The sequence below is a fragment of the Pavona decussata genome, unplaced genomic scaffold, assembly GCF_977016875.1.
Source record: "Pavona decussata unplaced genomic scaffold, jaPavDecu1.1 SCAFFOLD_114, whole genome shotgun sequence".
Taxonomy (NCBI): domain Eukaryota; kingdom Metazoa; phylum Cnidaria; class Anthozoa; order Scleractinia; family Agariciidae; genus Pavona; species Pavona decussata.
In genome coordinates, this window is record NW_028145528.1 from 4,862,501 (window position 1) to 4,884,820 (window position 22,320).

At 37.3% G+C, this 22,320-nt stretch overlaps 2 protein-coding genes across 2 annotated transcripts in view; one reads left to right on the top strand and one right to left on the bottom strand.

Moving 5' to 3' along the window:
- The window catches only part of LOC146470344 (isobutyryl-CoA dehydrogenase, mitochondrial-like), an 11,388-nt gene extending 1,325 nt beyond the window's left edge, over positions 1 to 10,063 (top strand). Inside the window, exons 2-15 of the mRNA XM_085122450.1 lie at positions 1 to 51; positions 610 to 661; positions 987 to 1,104; positions 1,929 to 2,007; positions 2,782 to 2,812; positions 3,448 to 3,524; positions 3,645 to 3,708; positions 4,474 to 4,547; positions 4,710 to 4,796; positions 5,389 to 5,437; positions 5,675 to 5,772; positions 7,597 to 7,749; positions 8,042 to 8,144; positions 9,726 to 10,063. The exon at positions 1 to 51 is cut by the window's left edge and continues 50 nt beyond it. Of these exons, the coding sequence (XP_084978576.1) occupies positions 1 to 51; positions 610 to 661; positions 987 to 1,104; positions 1,929 to 2,007; positions 2,782 to 2,812; positions 3,448 to 3,524; positions 3,645 to 3,708; positions 4,474 to 4,547; positions 4,710 to 4,796; positions 5,389 to 5,437; positions 5,675 to 5,772; positions 7,597 to 7,749; positions 8,042 to 8,144; positions 9,726 to 9,781 (1,092 nt within the window). The 3' untranslated portion in view covers positions 9,782 to 10,063. The remainder of the gene's footprint in view (positions 52 to 609; positions 662 to 986; positions 1,105 to 1,928; positions 2,008 to 2,781; positions 2,813 to 3,447; positions 3,525 to 3,644; positions 3,709 to 4,473; positions 4,548 to 4,709; positions 4,797 to 5,388; positions 5,438 to 5,674; positions 5,773 to 7,596; positions 7,750 to 8,041; positions 8,145 to 9,725) is intronic.
- A 609-nt stretch (positions 10,064 to 10,672) lies between these two features.
- On the bottom strand, positions 10,673 to 21,328 carry LOC146470345 (wee1-like protein kinase 1-A). The gene is made up of 15 exons (XM_085122449.1): positions 20,672 to 21,328; positions 19,908 to 19,974; positions 19,032 to 19,143; positions 18,010 to 18,067; positions 17,759 to 17,880; positions 16,473 to 16,567; positions 16,306 to 16,357; positions 15,410 to 15,526; positions 14,630 to 14,715; positions 14,376 to 14,435; positions 13,693 to 13,742; positions 13,503 to 13,560; positions 12,974 to 13,063; positions 11,213 to 11,268; positions 10,673 to 11,064 (listed from the first exon to the last, which is right to left on the bottom strand). Exons 1-15 carry the CDS (start codon positions 21,172 to 21,174, stop codon positions 10,932 to 10,934), a joined length of 1,659 nt encoding a protein of 552 aa, XP_084978575.1. The 5' UTR covers positions 21,175 to 21,328; the 3' UTR covers positions 10,673 to 10,931.
- Positions 21,329 to 22,320: the final 992 nt, after the last annotated feature.

Below are 22,320 nucleotides of genomic sequence, written 5' to 3' on the forward strand. Positions count from 1 at the left end.
GATTTTGCGAAAAATGAACTTGCACCTGAGATGCAAAAATGGGATCAAGAGGTTTGTAGCGTGAAGTCTTTCATCCCACAGAAGTATGGACCACTAATTAATTAGATATATATCACAAAAATAACACAATACTTGTCTGATTGTTTTTCTCAAGAATCACACAATCATGTGCCCATCCATGGGCACATGTTCTTTTTTCCCAAGTGCATTTTTTTTTTAAATTGGCAGACTTTCTTCATGTTTTATGTACACCGCAGCCAACTATAAATAGTGACATGCTCTGATTCCAGTAAATTTCGGCTCAAACCATGAGATAACATTGGTGTGACAGATTGGTTTACAGATAGTTTACTAGATTGGGGCAACTGCCATCTGGTTATGTAATGTATAATTATTGGCCTTTTTGCCTCTCTTTCCCCAGGAAAAGAATGTGCTATAAATTGCTAAATAATAACATATTCATTAAATAAATTCACACCACTGTAAAACTTAAATCACTGTATTGCTTAATTTTAAAATGAGTAACAGTGTCTTTTCCAGTTATTGTATTTAGGTTTTGAAGTTGAGTAAAGTGCTTATAATAACTTGACTTATTGTGTATTTTTTCAGGAGATATTTCCTGTGGATGTGTTAAAGAAATTAGCAGGCCTGGGATTTGGAGGTAGGTAGGGCAGGTTACTATTTCACCCACATCCAGAGGGTGGAGGGGATAATGACATTCCTGGTTGTCTCATGCCAAAAAAGCCAGGTACAGTTCAAAATGTGTATGCCACCTGTGGTCCAGCCACAAATAAACTTAGGTGTCATGATCACACTGGCCCCCCATTGGTGATCTTAATAAAGACTGGTTCCCCTGCATGGATTTATAGTACATGTACACATTATTTAGCATGCGAGATAGCTCACGTTTCCATAAAAATAACACTAACAGTACCTGAGCCTGCTCACAGTTTACACTTGACTCATTCTAGTGGCTTGTCTTTCAGCAATCTATACTAAAGAAGATCATGGTGGTAGTGGATTGTCCAGACTAGATGCATCAGTGATTTTTGAAGCTCTGTCTTCTGGATGTGTAAGCACAACAGCATATCTCAGCATTCACAAGTAAGATCCACTGGCTATATATATTGTCAAATTATAATCATGATCTGTTTCACCTTTGCATATAAGATTGTAACAGCACTGCAAGTTACTGAGCACCTAATGGAAAGGACAAAACTGTTTCACACGATACATAGACCGAGTGCAAAGATAGCTGACATTTTAGTATTCTTTTGTTTGCATTCAAATTAGCCTTACTAACCTCATTCCTGAGTTCAAAAATCAAAAGAAACTTTCACCTTGAACAAGGCTAGTGAGGCTAATTTGAATGCAGACAAAAGAATATTAAAATGTCAGCCATTTTTGCATAAGGTCCATAAACTTTACAGTCTCTCTGTATGGCAGGCAATCAACTACTTACATATTTTTTCTTGGTTTTACTGTTCACTTTGCATGAATCAAACTAAAACAGTTTTCCTGGACTGTAAATGTGCAATAGTAATTAATTTTTTATAATTTTAACTTGTAACTTTCCTTAACTTACTTAAGTTTCTATTTCTGAAATCACAGGTTTCTATTGTCAAATAATATTTAACTCTTTATAGGGTGGACATCTCTCATGGAAGTTAATAATAAAAATAAAATCTTTATTTTACTAGAAAAGAAAAATGGTATGCTTTTAATAATTATTATTAAAAGCATACCATTTTTCTTTTCTAGTAAAATAAAGATCATTTAGCTTTTCATCGATATTTTCCTATGCTGGTGCATGATTTAATTTGAAATTTTATAAGGGGAGTACTTTTTCTAGTTTTTGTTTTATGGACGACATGGTTGTCATTTTAAATATTTGTGCTGATAATTTTTGTTGTTTTTAATATTTTTAGTATGGCTGCTTGGATGATTGATGAGTTTGGTTCTGAAGAACTTAAAGAAAGATTTATCCCTGAATTAGCATCAATGGAGGTATTAAGTTGTTTAAGGACGGTGCCTACTTTTATTACTGCACATATGCTCTGCACATCTTGAGATACTCACTGGCCTCCTATGGGTGGTGCCTGCTAATACAGGGATATTTTTGTGCGGCTTAAAACTACGTGGAGAAAGCAGAACTATTAGCAAGTGCTTTTGGTACAGTAAAAACCTGCAACTAATAACTTACATTTTTGGGAAGTAGCCTAAACAGGTTCTTATATAAATCCTGAATGGTAGTTAACACAATTTTAAGCTACTTAGGTTCTTAAAATAGGTTCTTAATTCTAGAGAAATGCAAATAAAACTCACCTACAAAACATCAGATGGTTATTGGCCTACTTTCTATTTTCATATTGCTGTGTAAATTATATGATAATGTCTTGCACTCTTTTTTATTAGAAAAAAACTCATTTTTGCAGTAATGAGAATCTACTTTTTCTTCAAATACGATTCTTGCACTGCAGCTGTATCCAAAACGAAAATGGGAGGGGGGGGGGGGGGGGGTAACCATGCATTTTTAGAATAAGTGTTGCTTAATTATCTCTGAAAAATGCCTGGTTACTCTCAATTTTCTTTTTGGATTCTGATGGCTCTTGCTAAGATCTGCTCTTCCTGCATAGTCATAAACTGTGCAAAAACACTTCAGTATTAGTATTAGTGGGCACCGTCCTTAAAAGATTTGAATTTGTAGATGTTATTGATTGATGTGAATGTAATAGAAAGTGGAAACTGTGCCATTACATTTGTTTGTGTTTCTTTTTTTAGAAATTTGCATCTTATTGCTTAACAGAACCTGGTAAGTGTTTTCCTAAGAGAGTTTTAAGGCTGTTGTAGAACTTTTTAAACATAATAATATAGAGCTGTCATTAAGGGCCGTAATCCGTAACACCTGCTACGGCTGAATAACCTTGAAAGAACCTTGATGTTATGTGGGTGATCAAGATGGTTGTAGGGTCATTGTAAGCAACACTGTTATGGGTGTGAAGCGGTTGAAAACTAATTAATGACAGACCTGAATATAATATAACAACTATCATTCCCGCCACAGAAAAGTCTTGTACATAGCTTTGATACAAAATACTAGCCGGCCAATTCCTCAAAATCGATTGACACATAAGCTCATAGCTAACATTGTGTGGTGCCAAGCTGGTTTCTGAGTTAATATACAAATTAAAATTGATTGAGTGTAATATAATTATTATAATGGTTTTTACTAATAATTATACAGACAACTCCAGTACCATGAAAAGTGCTAGTAGTTATAGATAACTTAATGATGACAGCAACAGCAATGAGAACACCACAAAACAATGGGAATGGGTTTAATACATTTCTTTACCATCCAAGTGCTGCAAAACAACAATGTGAAATGACAATATTGTAGAGAACTTGGAAAAAGAACACCAAACATGATTGTCTTTTCTGTGACAGGTAGTGGAAGTGATGCTGCTTCATTATCAACATCTGCTAAAAAGGATGGAGATTATTACATTCTGAATGGCTCAAAGGTTATTAAACTTGGCCTGATTTTAAATTCATGTGATGTGTAATGGTGCCATTGTTTCAGGTAACAAGTGAACACAAAATAATGTAATCAAAACTTGCAATGTTGTCTTCTTTCTTATCAGGCCTTCATCAGTGGAGGAGGTGATACTGATGTGTATATAGTCATGGTCAGAACTGGAGAACAAGGTATCATCAAATAAATGTTTTGCCAACTGAAGGAAGTTAACTGTAATAATTTAATATATACAGCTCAAAGAAAACTTGTATGTAATAAAGAGGGATGTGTTGGCTTCACATTTGGGCACGCCCGCAATTGTCTGATTGGGACAGCGGTAGTGGATTTGTCTCAGAAGTCAGTTTAACAGATGAGCGAGCTATTTTGATGTCTTTACAACCAATAACATGGCCATAACCTGCGTGTTCACTTGTTTCGTTATACAAATACAAGTGGTTAACAACTACTGCAGGTTTGGGATCAAAATCTACTAAAATGCACAGTCTGTTAAGTGCCAGTTGAAAACAGAAAACTCCCAAGGAAGCATGCCCTGTACAGACCTCCTCACCCTCCCCTCCCCTCCCCCAACCATCATCATTGCCATCATCAGCATTTTTTAAACACAGATAAAAACATTGGCCTTTAATACAAAATCGCAAAGTATGACAAGGTGTAAAAGACCTTCCAATGACATTGGACCAGCAACTTTCTCAAATAGTGGCTACGTCCCTGAAAAAACTCAAAATTCCACATTCCGGGGGCACTTACATGTATGCAACTTGAGCTAATATTCCTTACTTTGTCCAAAATCACAATCAACTTGTGAGCCCCGTTTACCAGAGAAATGTCTGAATTACTCAAAACAGTCATACAGTGTACAACACTTGCCAAATACTGTTAAAAAGGTAAGCAAGAATTCAGAATTCTGTCAGTTCAAGTCATGAATTTGGTTGTAGGTCCTAAAGGAATTTCAACACTTGTTGTTGAGAATGGAACACCAGGATTGAGTTTTGGCAAGAAAGAGAGAAAGGTATTGTTAGAGCATGTGATGTGCTGAATTGATGCAAATCATCTTACTTACATTTATTTTTTTTAAAAATTTAAAATCTTCTGTAAACTAACTAATATTGCCCTTGTGATATTTTGTGCATCCATCAACTGAAGTCTGATTGTACGTGTTGTGTTGGATTAGGTTGGATGGAATTCCCAGCCAACAAGAGCGGTGATATTTGAAGATTGTAAAGTACCTGTTTCTAACAGAGTTGGAGATGAAGGACAGGTACATCATTGATAATAATTATTATTAATAATATATTATTGTTATCTATGCCAGCTCAGCTGCCTCCTTGCCAAGAATAAGCAACATCTGTTGAGTCTCTCTTCAATTAATCACTGTGACTTGTAAACAATCATCTTTGTAGAATCCATGTGTAAGATCTTTTCTCAGGCAAACAAGTTGTATTATGAATCTTTTACAAGCTTATTCCCATCGATGAGCTTTATGAAAATTGAAGGGCTAGGGGCATATATAACCATTGTATAGTGCATTTCAGGTCATTTGTTTGTTTTCCTCAGATTTGCTATGGCCTTCAGTTCATTCGGAAAACATTGTTCTGTATTTATTTTTATTTATTTTTTATTTTATTTTTTTGCTAATTCTTGCTTCGGAATGCAAAAAAACAAGTTTAATCTCTTGTTGGTACCTTTTGGAGATCTTTCGTTGAAGAAACCTTTGTTAGTCTTATGATGTATGTAGCATGAAATCTTACTTATGATGACTCTGACTATCAAATTTGAATGCTCGTTTATAACAGAGCAGTGTCAACCCACATGTAGCCTGCATTAAGTAATTTCCTCTTTTTAATGTTTAGGGTTTCAGTATAGCAATGCATGGATTGAATGGTGGACGTATCAATATTGGTGAGCATTAGTAATCATTCAAATTATATGAAAAGTTTTGTACGTATTTTTAAAAGGATTTCTTGATTTGTGATTCTTTTTAAGTATAGATCTGTGTAATAGGCAATTCACAGAACAAGCATTTTAATTGCAAAAAGAAATTTGGGAATCAAACAGTTTGGGCTATAAGTCCAACCTTTTGATCCTGATGTTTAATAATTTTCAGCCATAATTGTTTTCTCCAATCAATTTTTTTAGCATCATGCTCATTGGGAGCTGCTCAATCATCCATTGAACAAGCAATTGAACATGCTAAGGTGCGGAAACAGTTTGGTCGACCCCTTGCAGACAACCAGGTATCAGAAGATTGATCAGTTTTCTCTGTGTGTGAAGTTTTATGTGATATAAATTATACTTTATGTCATATAAGGTCCATCTTGGTTCATATGCTTAACTTCTACATGAACCAATGAAATCAATAATAATAATAATAATAATAATAATAATCGAATATTTATCCAGGATAACCCTTCAGTATAGAATACTGTTATCAACGGGGTCCTGATGACTAAAAATTAAAAACTTACAAATAAGAATAATTATGAACTGATATGTAAAAGCAAAACATGCACTAATTTAGAACTACAGTAAAAATTTACAGATAAAAATCGTCCAAGGCTTTCCTGAATAAAAATCTAGAATTAATGCTTCTCAGACTTAAAGGTAAAGAATTAAATGTCGAGGCACCTAAAAAATAAAAACTATGGCGTGCAAAATCTAGTTTGACCTTGGGCAGTTTTGCTGCTTTCCCATTGTTTCTAGTATTTAAAGCGTTATGATTCACTCGTTGAAAATAATTCTTAAAAGGAGAGCATACAGTTCCATTAAGGCAGTCAAATACCAGACAGTATGCTTTCTTTTGTAAAAAGTTGTCAATTGTTAAAAACCGAAGATCACAGTTCTGCGGACTGCATTTCGGGGAAATGATTTCGAGACTTCGTTTCTCAATGGAGCGGATCATGCGTTTACAGTGGACTTTACGGGATTCCAACCAACCAAGACTATTATAGCCGCAATACGTAAATATTGGCATAATCATCGACTGGTAAATTCGTTGGGCACTAAAAGTATCAATGTTAGAGCGGATGCGCCGTAAAAGGTTCACTCTTCCTGCTGCCTTCTTGTAAATTTTGTGAAAATGCGTTTCGAAATTAAGTGTCGGGTCCAGATGCACGCCAAGGTACTTATAGCATGTAGTGGTGTTGATGGAAGAACCATTGACCGAGAGGTTGACTTGACGGTCATGAAACAGACTCAACCGTTTACTGGTACCAAACAGCATCATCTCAGTTTTTCCCTTTTTCAAATTCAATGAATAAAGTTGGCAAATAATGACGTACAGAGTCAGAATCAATTTGGAATCTAGCTGATCTACATGTAATTCCAATCTGAATCAGCACAGCTACACTCTCCCTGCCTAGCTCAGCTAGGAATAACAGCTGGGGTTCTACCTTGGCTGAGACACTGAACTTCACATGAGCTCATGTGAAGTATTTATTAATTTGTACTGTAGCCTGCAAGCAACCTCTCTAACATGGGTCTCATACAATATTTATTTGGGGCACACGTGGGAGCAACGCAAAAGTCGGCAAAGGATTTGGGAGGTGAATGCCCCCAACCCAATCCTCTTATGGCTTGCCTTGCTCTCTGCTCACACCTCAAATGAGTCTTGCGTGACACCAAATAGATAGTTTGCTCACCAGCTATCTGTACTGGGCCTAAGGTAAAATCTCATGTATGGGCCCAAGGCAAGTTTACATGGTGTCTGTAGCATGAAGCAACTACAGCTGTAGGGATATTTGTTTTCCTGGATTGGACGCTAGTCCATTTCAGGATTAACCCTGGGCAGTACATCTAGCCCGCAAATGCAGATGTATTTCTGGCTGTCGCTTACGGCCGGAAATACATCTGCATTTGCAGGCTACAGTACATCGCAAAGTTTTCCTTTTCAACAAAATTCTTATCTGGTGCCCATATTTACACCTGGGTGAAGAAAGATAAAGTGGAGTTAAGTTCCTTGTCCAAGGAAAGAGTAGCACAATTCAGTGACCATGGCCAAACCAATGCCCTTCAGATCAAAAACTGATTCACTAACCTCCAGATCATTGCAAATGTTTCAGCACATTCAGTTCAAATTAGCAGAGATGGCAACTGCTCTTGTAACATCACGGTTGATTGTACGACAAGCTGCCACTGCTTTGGACTCCAAGTCACCTGAAGCATCCACACTGTGTTCTATGGCTAAACTGTCTGCTACAGATCAATGTTTTCAGGTCTGTTAAATACAATATAATAATATATTAGTTAGGGGCGTAGTTTCCAGTACACGCATGCATATCTGGAAAATACTGTATGTTGAAGATTTAAAAAAGCAAATCTGTGAAGCAAATGCTTGGAAAACGATGCTCCCATAAACTTTATGATAGCTGCCATTGGAAAGCTCCTACCATTTCATAATAAGTGTTAACTCTTGTATGACTAACCTTGCCTTTACCTGTAAGACAAGAAAATTTAAATGCTTAAGACCCAGGCTAAAAATTTCTAACCCTTTGTTTGTATCTTCAGATATGTAATGATGCTCTCCAGATTCATGGAGGATATGGATATCTTAAGGATTATGCAGTGCAACAATACATGAGGGACTGTAGAGTACATCAAATTCTAGAAGGTAATGGGAAATAATTGAAGAGGCTTGCTGAAGGAAATGGTGGAAGTGACATATTCACCTGATAATCCAAATTTCTCCAAATGACATTCAGACTGATTATGTTTTAACCATAATGCACTTATCATTGGCTTTCCCGGGGGTTGACCCCCGGGGATTTGTTTTAACGATCAAACAAAAACCTTCTAAATCCCCGGGGAATAGGGCATAAAAGTCACGCCAAATACCCCTCCCCAGGGGCTTAGGAGCCAGGATACCTTCATTTTTCGCTAGCATCCTAGAGACTCACAAGACAGTTGCCTGTCTTAGCTTTAAATATCTGCTGCTGATGCAAGCTAAGCCACAAAATAATGGAGGTACGTGTCAGCTCTAAGAACACAATAGCTGTTTTTCAGATTAAAAGCAACTCAGAGAACTAAAAGACAGCGCAGCAAGCTATAGCACTATAGCTCCCGAAAGTGAGCTTTGTAAAGACGAGGATCTGTTAGACACTCATATCCATGATAACAAACTTCTAGCAATCTTCTAGCCTCCCACGCAGACGTCCTTAGGGGTTCGTCACGCATTTCCTTCCCCACGCGTTTCCTTCCGTTCGTGGGGAAGAAAACCCGTGACGAACCCCTAAGGACGTCTGCGTGGGAGGCTAGCAATCTTCCCACAGCGAGATACAATAGCATAAGCATAAATTCACGAGTTAAGAAATCCACGGATCCTGTATCTTCACAGATAACATTTATTTAGTGCTACCTGAAATCTTGCAGTCAATCCAAGCTGATAAGCCTTAACAAATGCCACAGAGCTAGCATACACAATGGAATATCAAAAACTAATCCTTATCGCTCAGAATGATCAGTAAGAAACCCTCCATTCAGTATATTTGAGAATTCCCCCTCATGATCAAGACAAACACCATCAAGCAGAGCAGTCGCATCACATTTTGATCTAGGGAAGAATCTCTTATACAAAAGGAAAATCGCAAAGACATACTTGTAAAAGCAAAACTGAAAAGGCTTTTATCAACACAACGGACACACAGTGTTAAAATGCCATTTTAACATGCCATGTACCGCTGACCAATAATGAACAAATCCCGGGGGTGCATCCCTGGGGTCTGAAGCGTTCGTTTCCAAAACTAAACAATGTCCCCACCTGGCGGGTCCAAAATATTGTCAAAAATGTACAATTCCCCGCATGTTCCCGGGGGTTTCCCGGGGGTCAACCCCCGGGAAAGCCAATGATAAGTGCATAATGATTACTTGAATTTGACAAATAAGGGATGACTTTAGTCCTAACAATGAACTGAACAGAAGCAAAGCAAGAATGTTTTTTTTTTGTTTGTTTCTAGCAATAGTCGTAAGCTAATTCATCAAAATCAATCCTTTGCCAAGTCACACACTAGAATCTAAATGTGTGTATCACAATATGCATTGATTGAATTGAGTTTTGAACTCCGGAGAACTTGGTAAAAACCTGACAGTGATTTAAAGTACAAACACATTATTAAATAACCATTACTGATGGGAACTTTACTGTAGACGTATAATTTCCAGAATGATAATTTGCTTTATCTCATCTTTTTTGCAGGAACCAACGAAGTGATGCGATTAATAATTTCCAGAAACCTCCTGCAAAAAAGCTGACAATCGATATCTTACTAACATAAATTGACATAACATGGAAAGGGGATCAAATTTCCACTCACTAAGTTTCTTGTTTTTTTAGAGAATATCTTTTATACGAAGAGACACTACACTGTACGGTCATGTCTCTCATAACAATAATTATTTATTTTCTTGAATGAACTTTGGTATGGTATTTAACTAAAAAATAAAATATTTTCCATGGTGTAGAACAATTTCAAGACATTTGAATATTAACCAGGCTTCTGGCTAGACAAATAAAATAAAGACTATTAAAAGTAGCGTAATGAATCCCTACCTTCATTTCTGCAGGTGTTCCTTCTTTTCATCACCTTCTCCTTCTTTTAATTAAGTTTATAAGTGTTTGTTCCAGTTAGCAACAGAACCAGGAACAAGGTTTGGGATCCTAAACCGTGGAAGCATATTCATGCCCTGGTAAAAGCAGCCTTTCTCAAGATGTTTGCCTTGAGTTAGTAAACGGCGGCCCAAGGGAGATCCCCGTCCACCAAAAAACTGGTTTGATTTGCCAACAAATACTGGCGACCAATGGAATGGTCTTGTCAGACTTCCTGGCAAAAGAAGCCAATTCTGCAGAATCTCTCCCTTTGAATGTTAGGTGCCTTTGCCAAAATTTAGGCACCCATCAAGCCTGCGAGAGCAGATCCTTTTTCCAGCTTTTCTTTCACCTGCCGCTGAAAGAGCTATTTTCACAACAAGTGAAACAAAAGCCTACTCTTTCAGGCTATCACCCATCCCAACATGTCATTTTTCTGTCCCTTGGACTAACAAGGCCCTGTTATGAAACAAGCTTGAATTCCATTTACAGCAACTGTAGATGTCATTTAGGGAGATTGCGATAGCCCAAGTAACAAAGATAAGCAACACAACCTCTTCTTTTTAATAAAACATTTATTAAATTTCATCTAAAAATAAGTCCAATTTTAACATATATACATCTTTTTTTCTCTCAAATTTTCAATTGAAAGCCCATGTAATTAAAATGATAAAATTTCCTAACAGCTTTAAGATGATATAAAATGATCAGTAAGGCACTGAAAATCCTCATTTTAAAAAAACAACTAAAAATATTCTGATTCTGTTCAGCTAGGAAGCTATTTACAGCAATGAAAGATAAAAAAAATTGATGGAATCACATGATTACACTTAGGCTCATACTTCTGTTAACTTTCTGTCCTACTAATCTAGAATTGCGGGATTGAGTCCCAAGTCCAATTTTGGGTCTTGGAGGGTTGTTTTGCTGTACTCTAGCCTCTTCAAGTTCCCTAAAACAAAGGGAAAATGTATTTAGTTCATTGTTACAGAAAAATACAGTATATAACATCTTGTTAAATGAAAAGATTGGTTTGAGTATAAGTGGTGTGAGAAGACAGTAGTGAATGTCCTGGCTAAAAGGAACAGAATTAAATGTACCTCGAAAGGACTTCATTTTTGAATTTTTCGGCATTCAGCTCCTTCCTTAGTTGGGCCTGTGAATTAGAATTAGTAATTTCAAAGATGAGTCACAATGCAGGGCTCAAAGTTTATTTTTGACTTTGGGAGCACCTGTGCTACCAGGTGTAAATTTCTAGGCGCACTGCCGAAATTTTAGGCGTGCAGCTGAAAATTTTAGGAGCACAACTTAAAATACTGGCAGCACCAAAAAGAAAAATCAGAAGCTTCAGACATTTTATCAGTGATTGATAATGGTGTCATCACGACACCCAAACGTTGTTCATTTCTTTTACTTATTTTCGCTTGCCGATCGTTTACCAGCATGGTAATGTTTTATTTCAATCGTGTGTTTCTTTCTTTCAGTCTCTTACTGTACGTTTGCGATAGCAATAATACTGTTTCATTTTTAGAATATTACATGTTATGGTACGTTAAACAAGATAATAAGGCAAAACGAAGGTAAGGAATAACGTCACTGAATCCTTTCGATCAAACGAAATCCTTCAAGTCCCAAGGATCACCAACTGAAATTAATTTATCTAGCCATTTTCTGTAGGAAAGGTTAGGTCGCCTTGATCTCTGCCCACTGTTTAACCACTTCACAACTGGTGTAATTGCGTCAAATGTGTTGGAAGGCAGGAGCCGGCTGTTTGAGAATAAATTGTCTTTTTGTAAATGAGCGTTTCGAAAAAGAGAATAAATTACATTGTTGACTGCGCATTGACTTAACTGAAATATAATTTATTGTTTCACAGGAAATACGTAACACTTGTGCTTGCCTTGAAGAAAAAAAGTCTCTTAACCCAGATTTTTTAGACATTCTTGACTCTTTGATATCGGCAAAGCGAACTAAATTCACGAGAAGCAAGTGTTTCAGAAGGTTGTCTTCACTTGTACGTGTCAGCGCTGCGGTCACAAAACCGAGAAGAGTCTGGGGTGGGTTGAAACACGGACAAGAAATGGACTTGGGAAAACAACAAATAAAACACACACTGATGCAAGAAAAACGGTGTAACTTTGTTATGTGGAACCTTATTGCGTTACGTCCACGTTTGAATTTATTATTTCAAGCTTCTGTTTCGTGTTTAATCAGGCAGAGTACACAATAATTGTCAGGTGAGGAATCAAAGTGGCCCCGATTCAGGCGCACTGAACTTGGGCGTTTTTAGGCGCGTGAGTGCGATCACATATGATCTTTTAGGCGCAAAATAAAAAATCTAGTCGCATATGCGACCAGCTGGTCGCTAACACTGAGCCCTGCAATGTGAAACAAAAACCGGAATTAAAGGCATGTGCTCTCACAGGCTAACTGTATCTTGCAAGACATGATTGCTCTTGGAATTAGAATATTAAATGTAATACAGTGTGTTACATCAACAAGAAATGGATTTTGAATAACAGAAGCCAACAAAGTGGATTGAAATCCACCAAGCTGTGCAAAGGGAATGTGACCTAATGACCCTGTTCAGCTACGCTTCTTTGGTTTCAAAGGACTTCTTTTCTTTGATTGAGATCCATAATGTTGGATGGAATTCAAATAATACAGATGCAGCACACATAATTATGTGAGAGAATGTGACAGTAAAATTCCAAATTGTCCTGATGCTCTTAAAATTTATCAGGAACACTGAAGTTCTGTTTGACTAGAATTGCGTCACAACATGTTCTGACCTGAAGTGTTGTAACATTGATTCAGAAGTACCAATGAGGATGGTTGTTTTGGCAGTGCATGAGACATACCTTGGATTTTGCGGCAAGAGGACAAAGCACTGGGTGCTGTGTGAGGGCTGTTGCAGAAGGTCGGTTATCTGTTACAGGATCAGTCATCAACTGCGAAAATTAAAAACATCAATTATATTATTAGATCATTGTCAGGAAAATGGTTCACTGTATTATGAGCAATATTCACAACCCATGGTGAACAGCAGATCTCACTGAAGTGTACAGACCCAAGTTTTCAATGGCCATGAGTTGCCTGTCATGATTCAACCATGATGGTGAAAGGAAATGTTGCAGATCCCTTTCTGATGGATTTTTACATTTCAAGAAGTTAGCATTAATTATGCCATGGACTCATTCTATGTTTGAATTTCCTTCACCATTGCCTGGTTATGAACAAATCATGACAATCAAATCGTAGCTACATGTAGGTCAACTTATGTTTTGAAATCTGGTTCTATACACAGCACTGAACTTGGCTGTAAGATACAAAGATGCACAACACGGACTGGGCATAAGTACAAATTGTCTCATTCAGGTTGCCACAAACCTTCAGAAGTAAGTTCATCTCATTGGAGATATGTTCAAGGGTTTGGAGATAACCTCTTCTGTAAGAACAATGAGAAACAACAGTACTTTCAAATGTGCTGCCTGACGTGGTTGATAATGCATTGTTTGTTAAAACAACTGCAAAGAAAGCTTAGTTGCCATATCAACAAATGCATGCAAGTCCAAGTTACCTGATTTCATGCCATCCTTCACCATTCTTTGGAAGTTCTTGTCCACCACCCTGATCATGCAAAGCAAGCTGTTACTACCGGTACTTTATAATTATGCAGTCTGGCAAGGTTAGATTGTTTTCAGCAAACAACAGTTGCATATACATGCATGTATCTTTTAGAAAACAATGCAAAAAAACACCGAATGAAATGTTTTATTAAATGCAGTTAAATGCAATTTAACTAAGTAACAACAAAGAAGAGCTGGCATTCATTGGGCGGTCAGCGGCTTTTAGTAGGTAGTGCATATGCAGAGAACCACATTGTGGTGGCGTTTAAGTGTGGCGGTGCATAGCGGATTTTTGTGGAGTTTCTTGTTGGCTTCGGTTTTTCTGCCCCTCCCTCCCTCTCCCCTTGTTTCCCCTTTTACATTGCTTACACAGTGTGACGGGTGTCCGGATAACTGGGTGTGGGGGCTCATGGCTGGGTTTCAGGGATTGCCAGCCATGGGAGCGTATTACTGTCTAGGGACTGGCTGGTCACAGTGGAGGCCCCTGGGACTTCCCGGGCACCCTTCTTCCACTCAGCTTAATACAGTTGTTAATATACATTAACCAAAAAAAAAAAATGGTTTGAACCCCTTTCTGTTACACATGTTACAGTTAACATATAATACTGAAACTATAAAAAAATGATATACTTACAGCTAAATATACTGTTAGTGCCAATGCAAAAATGTCAGCTTTTGGTAAAGAAGAATAGTCCTATAAAAGAAGAAATACACTTGTTACAAGGTATGATATTACCAAATGATTACAATTTTTACTGTACAGTTACACTTCGGGCATTTAAGAATTACAGATCTTTTAATATCTTTTTAATATCCAGACTGATTTCTACTTTCACGGAAAACATATTTTATGCACTATAGTAATCAATGAAAATAGGATTCACTTACTTCTTGTAGTACTTCATTGGGTAAAAATCTACAGTCACCTTCCTCTACTTGCGGACTAGCAACTGATGTCACATGACCCAGGTCACCTTGTAAAAAGGAATCATTTAACACTTTTATCAGTAACAATCCAACCCACCCTTACGACCACCTGTTTACAATATAGTCCTTTTTTTAACCTGCTGGTCAATTTATAACTGCAACTGCCAAAGCTTTCACTTAATAGTCTTATTCCTCCAGAAGCTGATTGTCCAATGCAGTTTGAAAAAAAATTGCCTAGTAGGTAACATAATATTATATGATATAGGCTACAACACAAATCATTGTTGCTCTAAAATTCATGGAGGGAGAGAGACAAATCACCAAAGTGAGAACTTGCAAGGCACAAAGTACTGGCACAGACTGTGTCCAGTCTGACTGCCTTACCATTTCTGCACTCACTCCTGGCTGATGAACAAAAACTAGACTGTTTTGCAGAAAATTACTTGTAGTGTTTCCCTTGGTGGTCTAGTTGCAGCATTTCGTGTACGATAAAAGGTACTTAACCATTTCCTTCACTTAACTAATTAAAAGCTTTTTGACATCTTTTAATATACCTCAGAAAAGTTTAAACACCAGAATTCAGTCAGAACATTTCTTGTATTCTCGAAAAACTGATCAGATACAAGATGAGTAAACAGCAAGTGCTGGATTCTGATCTCTTCTTCAATCTTCAATTCTTCAATCACATACAGCATTCATACTTTTCTGATCTGCACTGTTGATAGTTTAGTGATATTGTACCTATTTTATAAATTGGTGTTCTTTTTTTTGGACCAGGAGTATCATTTTCATCAAATCCTTCGTCACCACTATGCTGGCATTCCTCCATACTTGTATTATAACTGATAAAGATATTTCCTGCCAAAAAAACAAAACAAAAAAAAAACAGGTTCATTAAAGATGAGTTTTTATGCGAGAATCATTTCTTTCTAGTGGAGGAACATTGCAGACATCAGTTGAGTTAGCATGTTGGATGTCAGATTGTCTGAAAGTTAGTCTGGTTCAAGGCATAACCTCTGCAGTTGTGGGATCAGTGGTTGAGAGTCAACCGCTGCTGTGGATCACCACTCAGTTGAGATATCGGCTGACACTCAGTCATCCCTCGATCAATATGTCAGCTGATACATGGTTAACTGGTGGTCAAGTATTGGCCAACGAGGTTCAAGAGTCAGTCGAGTATTAACTGATGCACATGTCGAGGTCGATACTGACTTCCAACACTTGGTCGATATTCTCTTGACAGTTCACCCCATTTCACTACAGCTACAGTATATACCACCAACATTTGACCGATGTGTCACTGAGAGCTGACTATTGGGTAATGGTCAACAAATCGGCCAAGTGGCAGCCAAGATCACCATGTATCGACCAACATCGATTGAGTGGGTGGCTTCAATATACATGATCCCAATCTTGTTGTTTCCTAAGACAAGTGTCTGTGTTCACCCAGGTGGGATTTATGTAACAGTAAGGGGATGGGGGTGGGGAGAATTATTAACCCTTTCACGCCCGAGGGAAATGCCGAATTTTCTAAATCGCTAAATATGAACTTAATACACCTAGGTTTTGTCACAGGTCGCAGGTTACACTGCCTTGATATAAGTGATATCATGAAGCCAAGGTAAATAAAAGCTTACCAGGTTTTATATCCATGTGAACCAAGCCTAATGAATGGATGTACTTTAAACCCTGTATGTAAAAGAAAAATAATTATTTCCATTCTTCTCATAAACGAACAATGTACTGGGTACACTGTAAGCTGAAAATAGCATCACTACAAACAAACAGGTTTATTCTGTTTCACCTGAGCTACTTGAATTAGAAGTTGTTTTAGTTCTCCTTCTCCCATAACTTCTGCTGATTTTTTATTCCTTTCAATCAGGTCAGCTAGACTACCCCCTGAAAAAAATCAAACAAAAAATGTAGCATTGACATGCAGACAAGTTCCTTGGTATACAATCATGTAATTTATTCAGGGTTTTCATTAATTTTTGTGACAAAAGGGTTCTTAATAATTTGTAGATGGGCACCACTCATTAATTTGTCTTGTTTTAAATCTCTCCAAAGGCAGGTACCATGATCAGGTAAACAGAGCCAGTACCTGGGTCCTGGCTTCCAATAAAATCCCTGTTACTACATGTAATTATTACTGTTGAGAGCACTGTCCAGTGAGTCAGATACAAATAAACCATGTTTACTAGTAACAGTAAATTACAACCCCTGTAGTTGTAAGATGTTTACAATAAGAACTTGAGATAACAGGAATCTTATCAAGGGATGAACATTTTTTGATCATTTGATCAGTAAAGTTATTCAGGCCTTTGACCTCAAGTATTATTATTTAGTTAAAATGTAGTTACTGTTTATTTATTTTCCAGTGTTAAAATTTATTTATTTGTCAAATATGCTTCTAACATTTATTGATTCACCTCTGCTGACATTATCAGTAGTGACCATGATTCATCTAATTGTGATAACCATTTTGTTTACCATTGTTTTGATCACTAAAGTTATCCCTTTGAACTCCAGTATTATTATTTGTTTATTATTACTTATTTATTCAAAAATATCACCACTTGGTCAAACATCTGGGTTATGAGAAGAAAGGAAATTATCACCAAAGATAAAAGGCCATGACGTTGAAACAAATTCTCTCAACTTGCACTGTAAAGATGATGGGAAGCAGTTAGGAGAAAATGAAAGTTCATACCAGGGCTGTGATGACTGAATGTTAACTTGCAGTGTTTCTGTTTCAAAAATAAACATTGCCCTTCTATGTGCTGAGATATAATGTTTTTCTCCGACAAAAAATGATTGAGCTCACCCCGCCAGCAAGGTCTAGACATGTTATTAAAAAAAAAAAACACATCTGAAATCATGAAGGCATTTTGTTTCATTACAACAGACATGTATGTGACATCCCCATGATACAAAAGGCTGTCAGTTGATAATAGGTCATCTCTAGTTCAAACTTCAGACTGTCAATTTTCACCACCCTAGTGAAATGACAATTTACTCTTGGACACTGTAGACGTTTTCACTTCCACACATCAACAGAACGCAAGATAAAAGGTAAAATTTTGAACAAACCTTCACAATATTCATTCTGTATCAACATGTGTCCATCTTCTGCCCATGCAGAGTAATATCGTACAACGTGAGGGTTTTTTCCAAGAACAGCATGGGCGTACACCTCACGCATGGCATTTTGCCTGGAAATAAAAACAAAATATGTTTATCGTATAGCAAGACAACAACAGTACTAAAGTAACCTTAAATACTATTTTTATTGAAAATTTACTTGTGCATCTACCTGATATCTACATGATACATGTACTTACTCATTAACAGAGCCAGCTACTGGCTTGAGCGACCGTTTTAGGGCATAGACGCATCCATCTAAACAGAAATAAAATGAGTTATTAAAACAAGTATCAGTAACTTAATTATTCCCAGACAAGGTCACCCTGGAATCTCGGTGTCAAGACATCATACAGCTGTACTTGTAAATTTTATTGGACAAGTTCATCCATTGCTTTGTTTCATACGAGTAAACATTAAGTTCAGTATACATTTGTTATGACTGTATAGCATTACACCTAAGTTAAAGTGCCTACATGTATGAAGTGAAAATTGCTTTTGTGTAGTTATAAAATTTGCATTTTAACATGTACGATTCCAAAGTTTTAGAGTACTGGGGTAAAACTTGTAGATTTTACAAATGCTCAAAGTTGGGCTATTTTGCTTTCAAAAATGGTCAGAGGACTGGGTCGACTTTTACGCTGAATTCCAAGTTGTGACGTCACATTGGTGCCAAAAGTTTGTTTACTTTCATTCCGTTCTTGCCGCCGAAAAGGATTGTAGAAAGAGAAAAGCATGTCTAGCGATTCTGTGAACGATCGATTCTGGCAACTCTCTTTGTTACGGACGCAAGCAACGCACTATCGCCCTCGCTGTCGCTTATCTTTCTTCTCTTCCGCCATGATGAATTGCAATTCTTGGCACCAACATGACGTCAGCGGTTATTGTCACCTGGCATTTTGGCCACACGATTCGAATACCATTTTTGAAGGCAAAATAGCCCAACTTTGAGCGCTCACAAAATCGACAATTTTTACCCCAGCAATCTCAAACTTTGAAATCACGTGTTTTAAAGGGTAAATTTTATAACTACCTAAAGACAATTTTCGCCTCATAGGCACTTTAAAGGAAGGTCTCTTAGCTGAACAGCAACCAACTAAGACTATAGATCTGCACATATTTTACAATGAAATATTTTATTGTATTTTATTATTCAAACAAAAGAGGGTGGTTTAAGCAATATTGCAAAACATTATGCCTAAAAAAAAAACCTCATACTCACCCAATCTATTGACGCATTTATGAACAGAGCCAAACTGACCAGATCCTATTGTACTTATTTCAGCAAACTCGGCATTATAACGGGAAATGTTACTCTCGCGAAGTGCTAGTTTCTGGGCAAAAAAAGAAAAGGAATTAATTCACTGTATGTCTGATATTTCAATACCAGATTTGCAAGCTAATGCAATCACACCTTTCAATAAATTATACAGATACCAGTTCTTGGCTAGCAAGCAGACCCAAACTGGTGGCCTCATGCCTTGGCAAAGATATGAGAATAAACTGACAAGAGGACTGGGGCAGGAACAGAGGGCAGACCCTTTCCCAATTGCCCAACCAAGTTACCCTGAGAGCGGAGATCCCTTTAATCTTATCAAAGGGATCTCTGCTTGCAGGGTACAACCAAGTATATTAAGTCACCAGACATTGCTGGCACTGCTCACAAGTGCTCAGTCAAATGATGAAGAAACTTTGTGGTCTACTATAAACACTTTCATCCAACTTTTCACAGAACAAAATAATATCATCAGATGAAAGTGTCTGATCGGTTCCCCAGGGCTTTACCTTTTACACCCCAGTAGTTGGTAATTTCTCGTTACAGGAGTAAACAAACTGGTCATGATAATAAAGCAAACAATCAATAAAAGCAAAATATTTGATGTTTAAACAAATTCTCCTAACTGTATCATGAGAACTATGTATGGGACAGTGAGGAGAATGTACATGTTGATACTACAGCTTACACAACACAAGGGTAGAAACGACAGCGAGCTGAGGTTCCATGGTTGCCATAGCAGAGACAAGGCCCGCTGTGTATCTGACTGTCACTCACAGAACATTCTCATAGAAACACAGAAAACATGTGAAATCCAGTTACCTTGGCGGGATTTCCAAATATTTCATCCTCCATGTCTTCATCATCATCCTCTAAAATAGAACCATTTCTGGAAAAAAGAACAGAAAATTATTCCCACTTCTTACTGGCAACAGGTTCCCTTCAAAATGTTAAAATTTAGCTGAAAGTAAGCTCCAGAGGACAACAAAGGATACTGGATTAGCAAGTTTATCCACTTTTGTTGTTCCTGTTCTCTATGTAGCGTATCAGAACAATTTAGGAGATTAAGCATGGGCCCTTCTGCATACAAATCCTGTAACGCTGAAACGGTGCTTGTTTGGTTTGCAGTAAAATTTGACAAAATTGCCCAACATTTTTCTCATACTTTGCAGCTGTCTCGTCAAAATAAAAATAACGGTTGCAGATTTTTGAAATAACCGGATACATTTCTATGAAAGTTACAACGTACTATAGTTTCCTAATTTGGACAAAGGTTACATAATAACTGGAAACTGATTGATTACCAAAACTAACTAATTAGAACCTGATGATCCTTCAAAAGGCAAGCCACAGAAGCCCTCAAAGGTTGTTTATCATGAAACGTATGGGAAATCAACAAAAGCAAGAAGTTTAAGACATTCAGCATCATAAAATTGGTGCTTTATACAAACTACATGTAGTTGGTATAACACCACAGACAATTTGAGTTCTATTTTTTTTTTTTTTTGTCTTAGAAATTAAGTGGACAATACTGAGAAATTGCCAGTTTACATCGTTTCAAAAAGAAAACAATTCAGACTTCTCACCTTCCTTCGCCATTTCGAGTTCTCTTTGCACCGATGGCCGCAGCGTCCGGAGTGAAAGGATTTATGTTTGCTGCGACTTGCCGAGATCGCGGCCCCATTCGAGGTTCGCTTTCAAATCCGCGGCCTTTCAGTAAACCACGGCGCAATCTTGAAACAGGCCTCTTGAAATCTATCGTTCGATTCACTGCTGACGAGCGCTCAAGCAGACTTTTCGGCGTTTGTGGCGAGTCAAACAGACGTAGGGCTCCGAGCGAAGGTGGCGAAAGAGGTGGGGTGGTTGGACTGCTAACTTCGCTTTTTACTGGCGATTCATCCGACATAGAATCTTTAAAAGGACTCGAAAAGCCAAGATCCCAACCTTCGTCTGTAAATTCAGGCGACATTGGTTCGACAAGCCGAGACAAACTATCTTTCCCTTTGCTGACATTCAGCTCCGTCGAAGATCTGTCCGTTTCTTCCAAAACGAATGGAAGCTTTCCCATGCGACTTCTAATGAAAGCCATCGAACCGAGCTCTTGCAGAATGATCTTTGTACGTTTTGAGAACTATTTCGGCTGCAAATCTGCAATAAAACCTGAGCAAAATGCCACTAAAATCCAAGGACAATCGAGAGAACGAAGGAGTGTTGATGAAATGTGCAAAAACTTGCAACGGTGCGGTGAAACAAACACAAAATGTTTGAGCCAGCCAATGAGAAGCTTCCAACTCACGTGACCTACTAATTTGGCGGGAAACTGTCAATAGCGTTCTCACCCTCCCCTGCTGTGTAAAGCGGTGTAACGGAGTCATTACCCAGCAGGGGACTAGTGAGTGAATGTATTGTCAGAAATACCGGAACTTTTTGTTATTGTCTAGTTTTAAGTCTACATCTACATTTATTTAGTCGGTAAAATCTATACAGATATCGCACCAACTATACTAAATATTAAAAAGAAAGGAACAGAAAGAACTATCAACAATGCATGCAATAAAATAATGACTAAAAAATGGTAAATTAAATAGAAAGTAAAAAGTCTAGCAATTCTTAACTAATAAGCAGCTACTCGGTCGTTCGTCTAGAAACTAGAATACTACAAGTATAGTATATTTTGTCTCAAATTTTGTTTTACGTTTTTTGAGCTTACGAGTTCGATGGTTTTTGTAACTCGTTGCCCCCTCCAAAATTTCTTTCTTTTTTTTTTTTTTTTTTCAGAATTTTGCATTTTAGCTTTTTTATTTTATATCCATGTCATTTTTATCGTATATCATACCCAATAGAGGAACGTTATTTTCTCATAACAACACTAATTTTTCATAATAAATTTTAAGCGACAATACGAAACAATATAGAATATACAAATTGCAGTTATGTATACTTCTTGGCAAGGTGTAGTCTTGCCAAATTTAGAGTTTTGAAAACATATTTTTCATTTTCCAGAATCATACGTCATTTTTTTATTCCATAGGCTTCTGTGTTATATAATATGAAAAAAATATGGTCGTTATTTGCCGAATTAAGATATAATTAAACACAAATTTAAAATAAAAAGCGAAACAGTTTTGAAGCCTTTTGATGGACCACATTTTACATAATCTTGCAAATGCTCCTTCCATTTTCGACTCAGCAAACACATCAGTCACTACCTATGGACTGTATGGACTCAGTAACG

Excerpts from the sequence above, each read along its gene's own strand:
- LOC146470345 (XM_085122449.1), bottom strand. The coding sequence starts at position 21,174 with ATGGCTTTCATTAGAAGTCGCATGGGAAAGCTTCCATTCGTTTTGGAA. Across the intron at positions 15,527-16,305 it reads TCACATGGATATAAAACCTG|GAAATATCTTTATCAGTTAT; the intron begins GTAAGCTTTTAT and ends TTTTTTTGGCAG. Across the intron at positions 13,064-13,502 it reads AGATGAACTTACTTCTGAAG|TTGATGACTGATCCTGTAAC; the intron begins GTTTGTGGCAAC and ends TAATTTTCGCAG.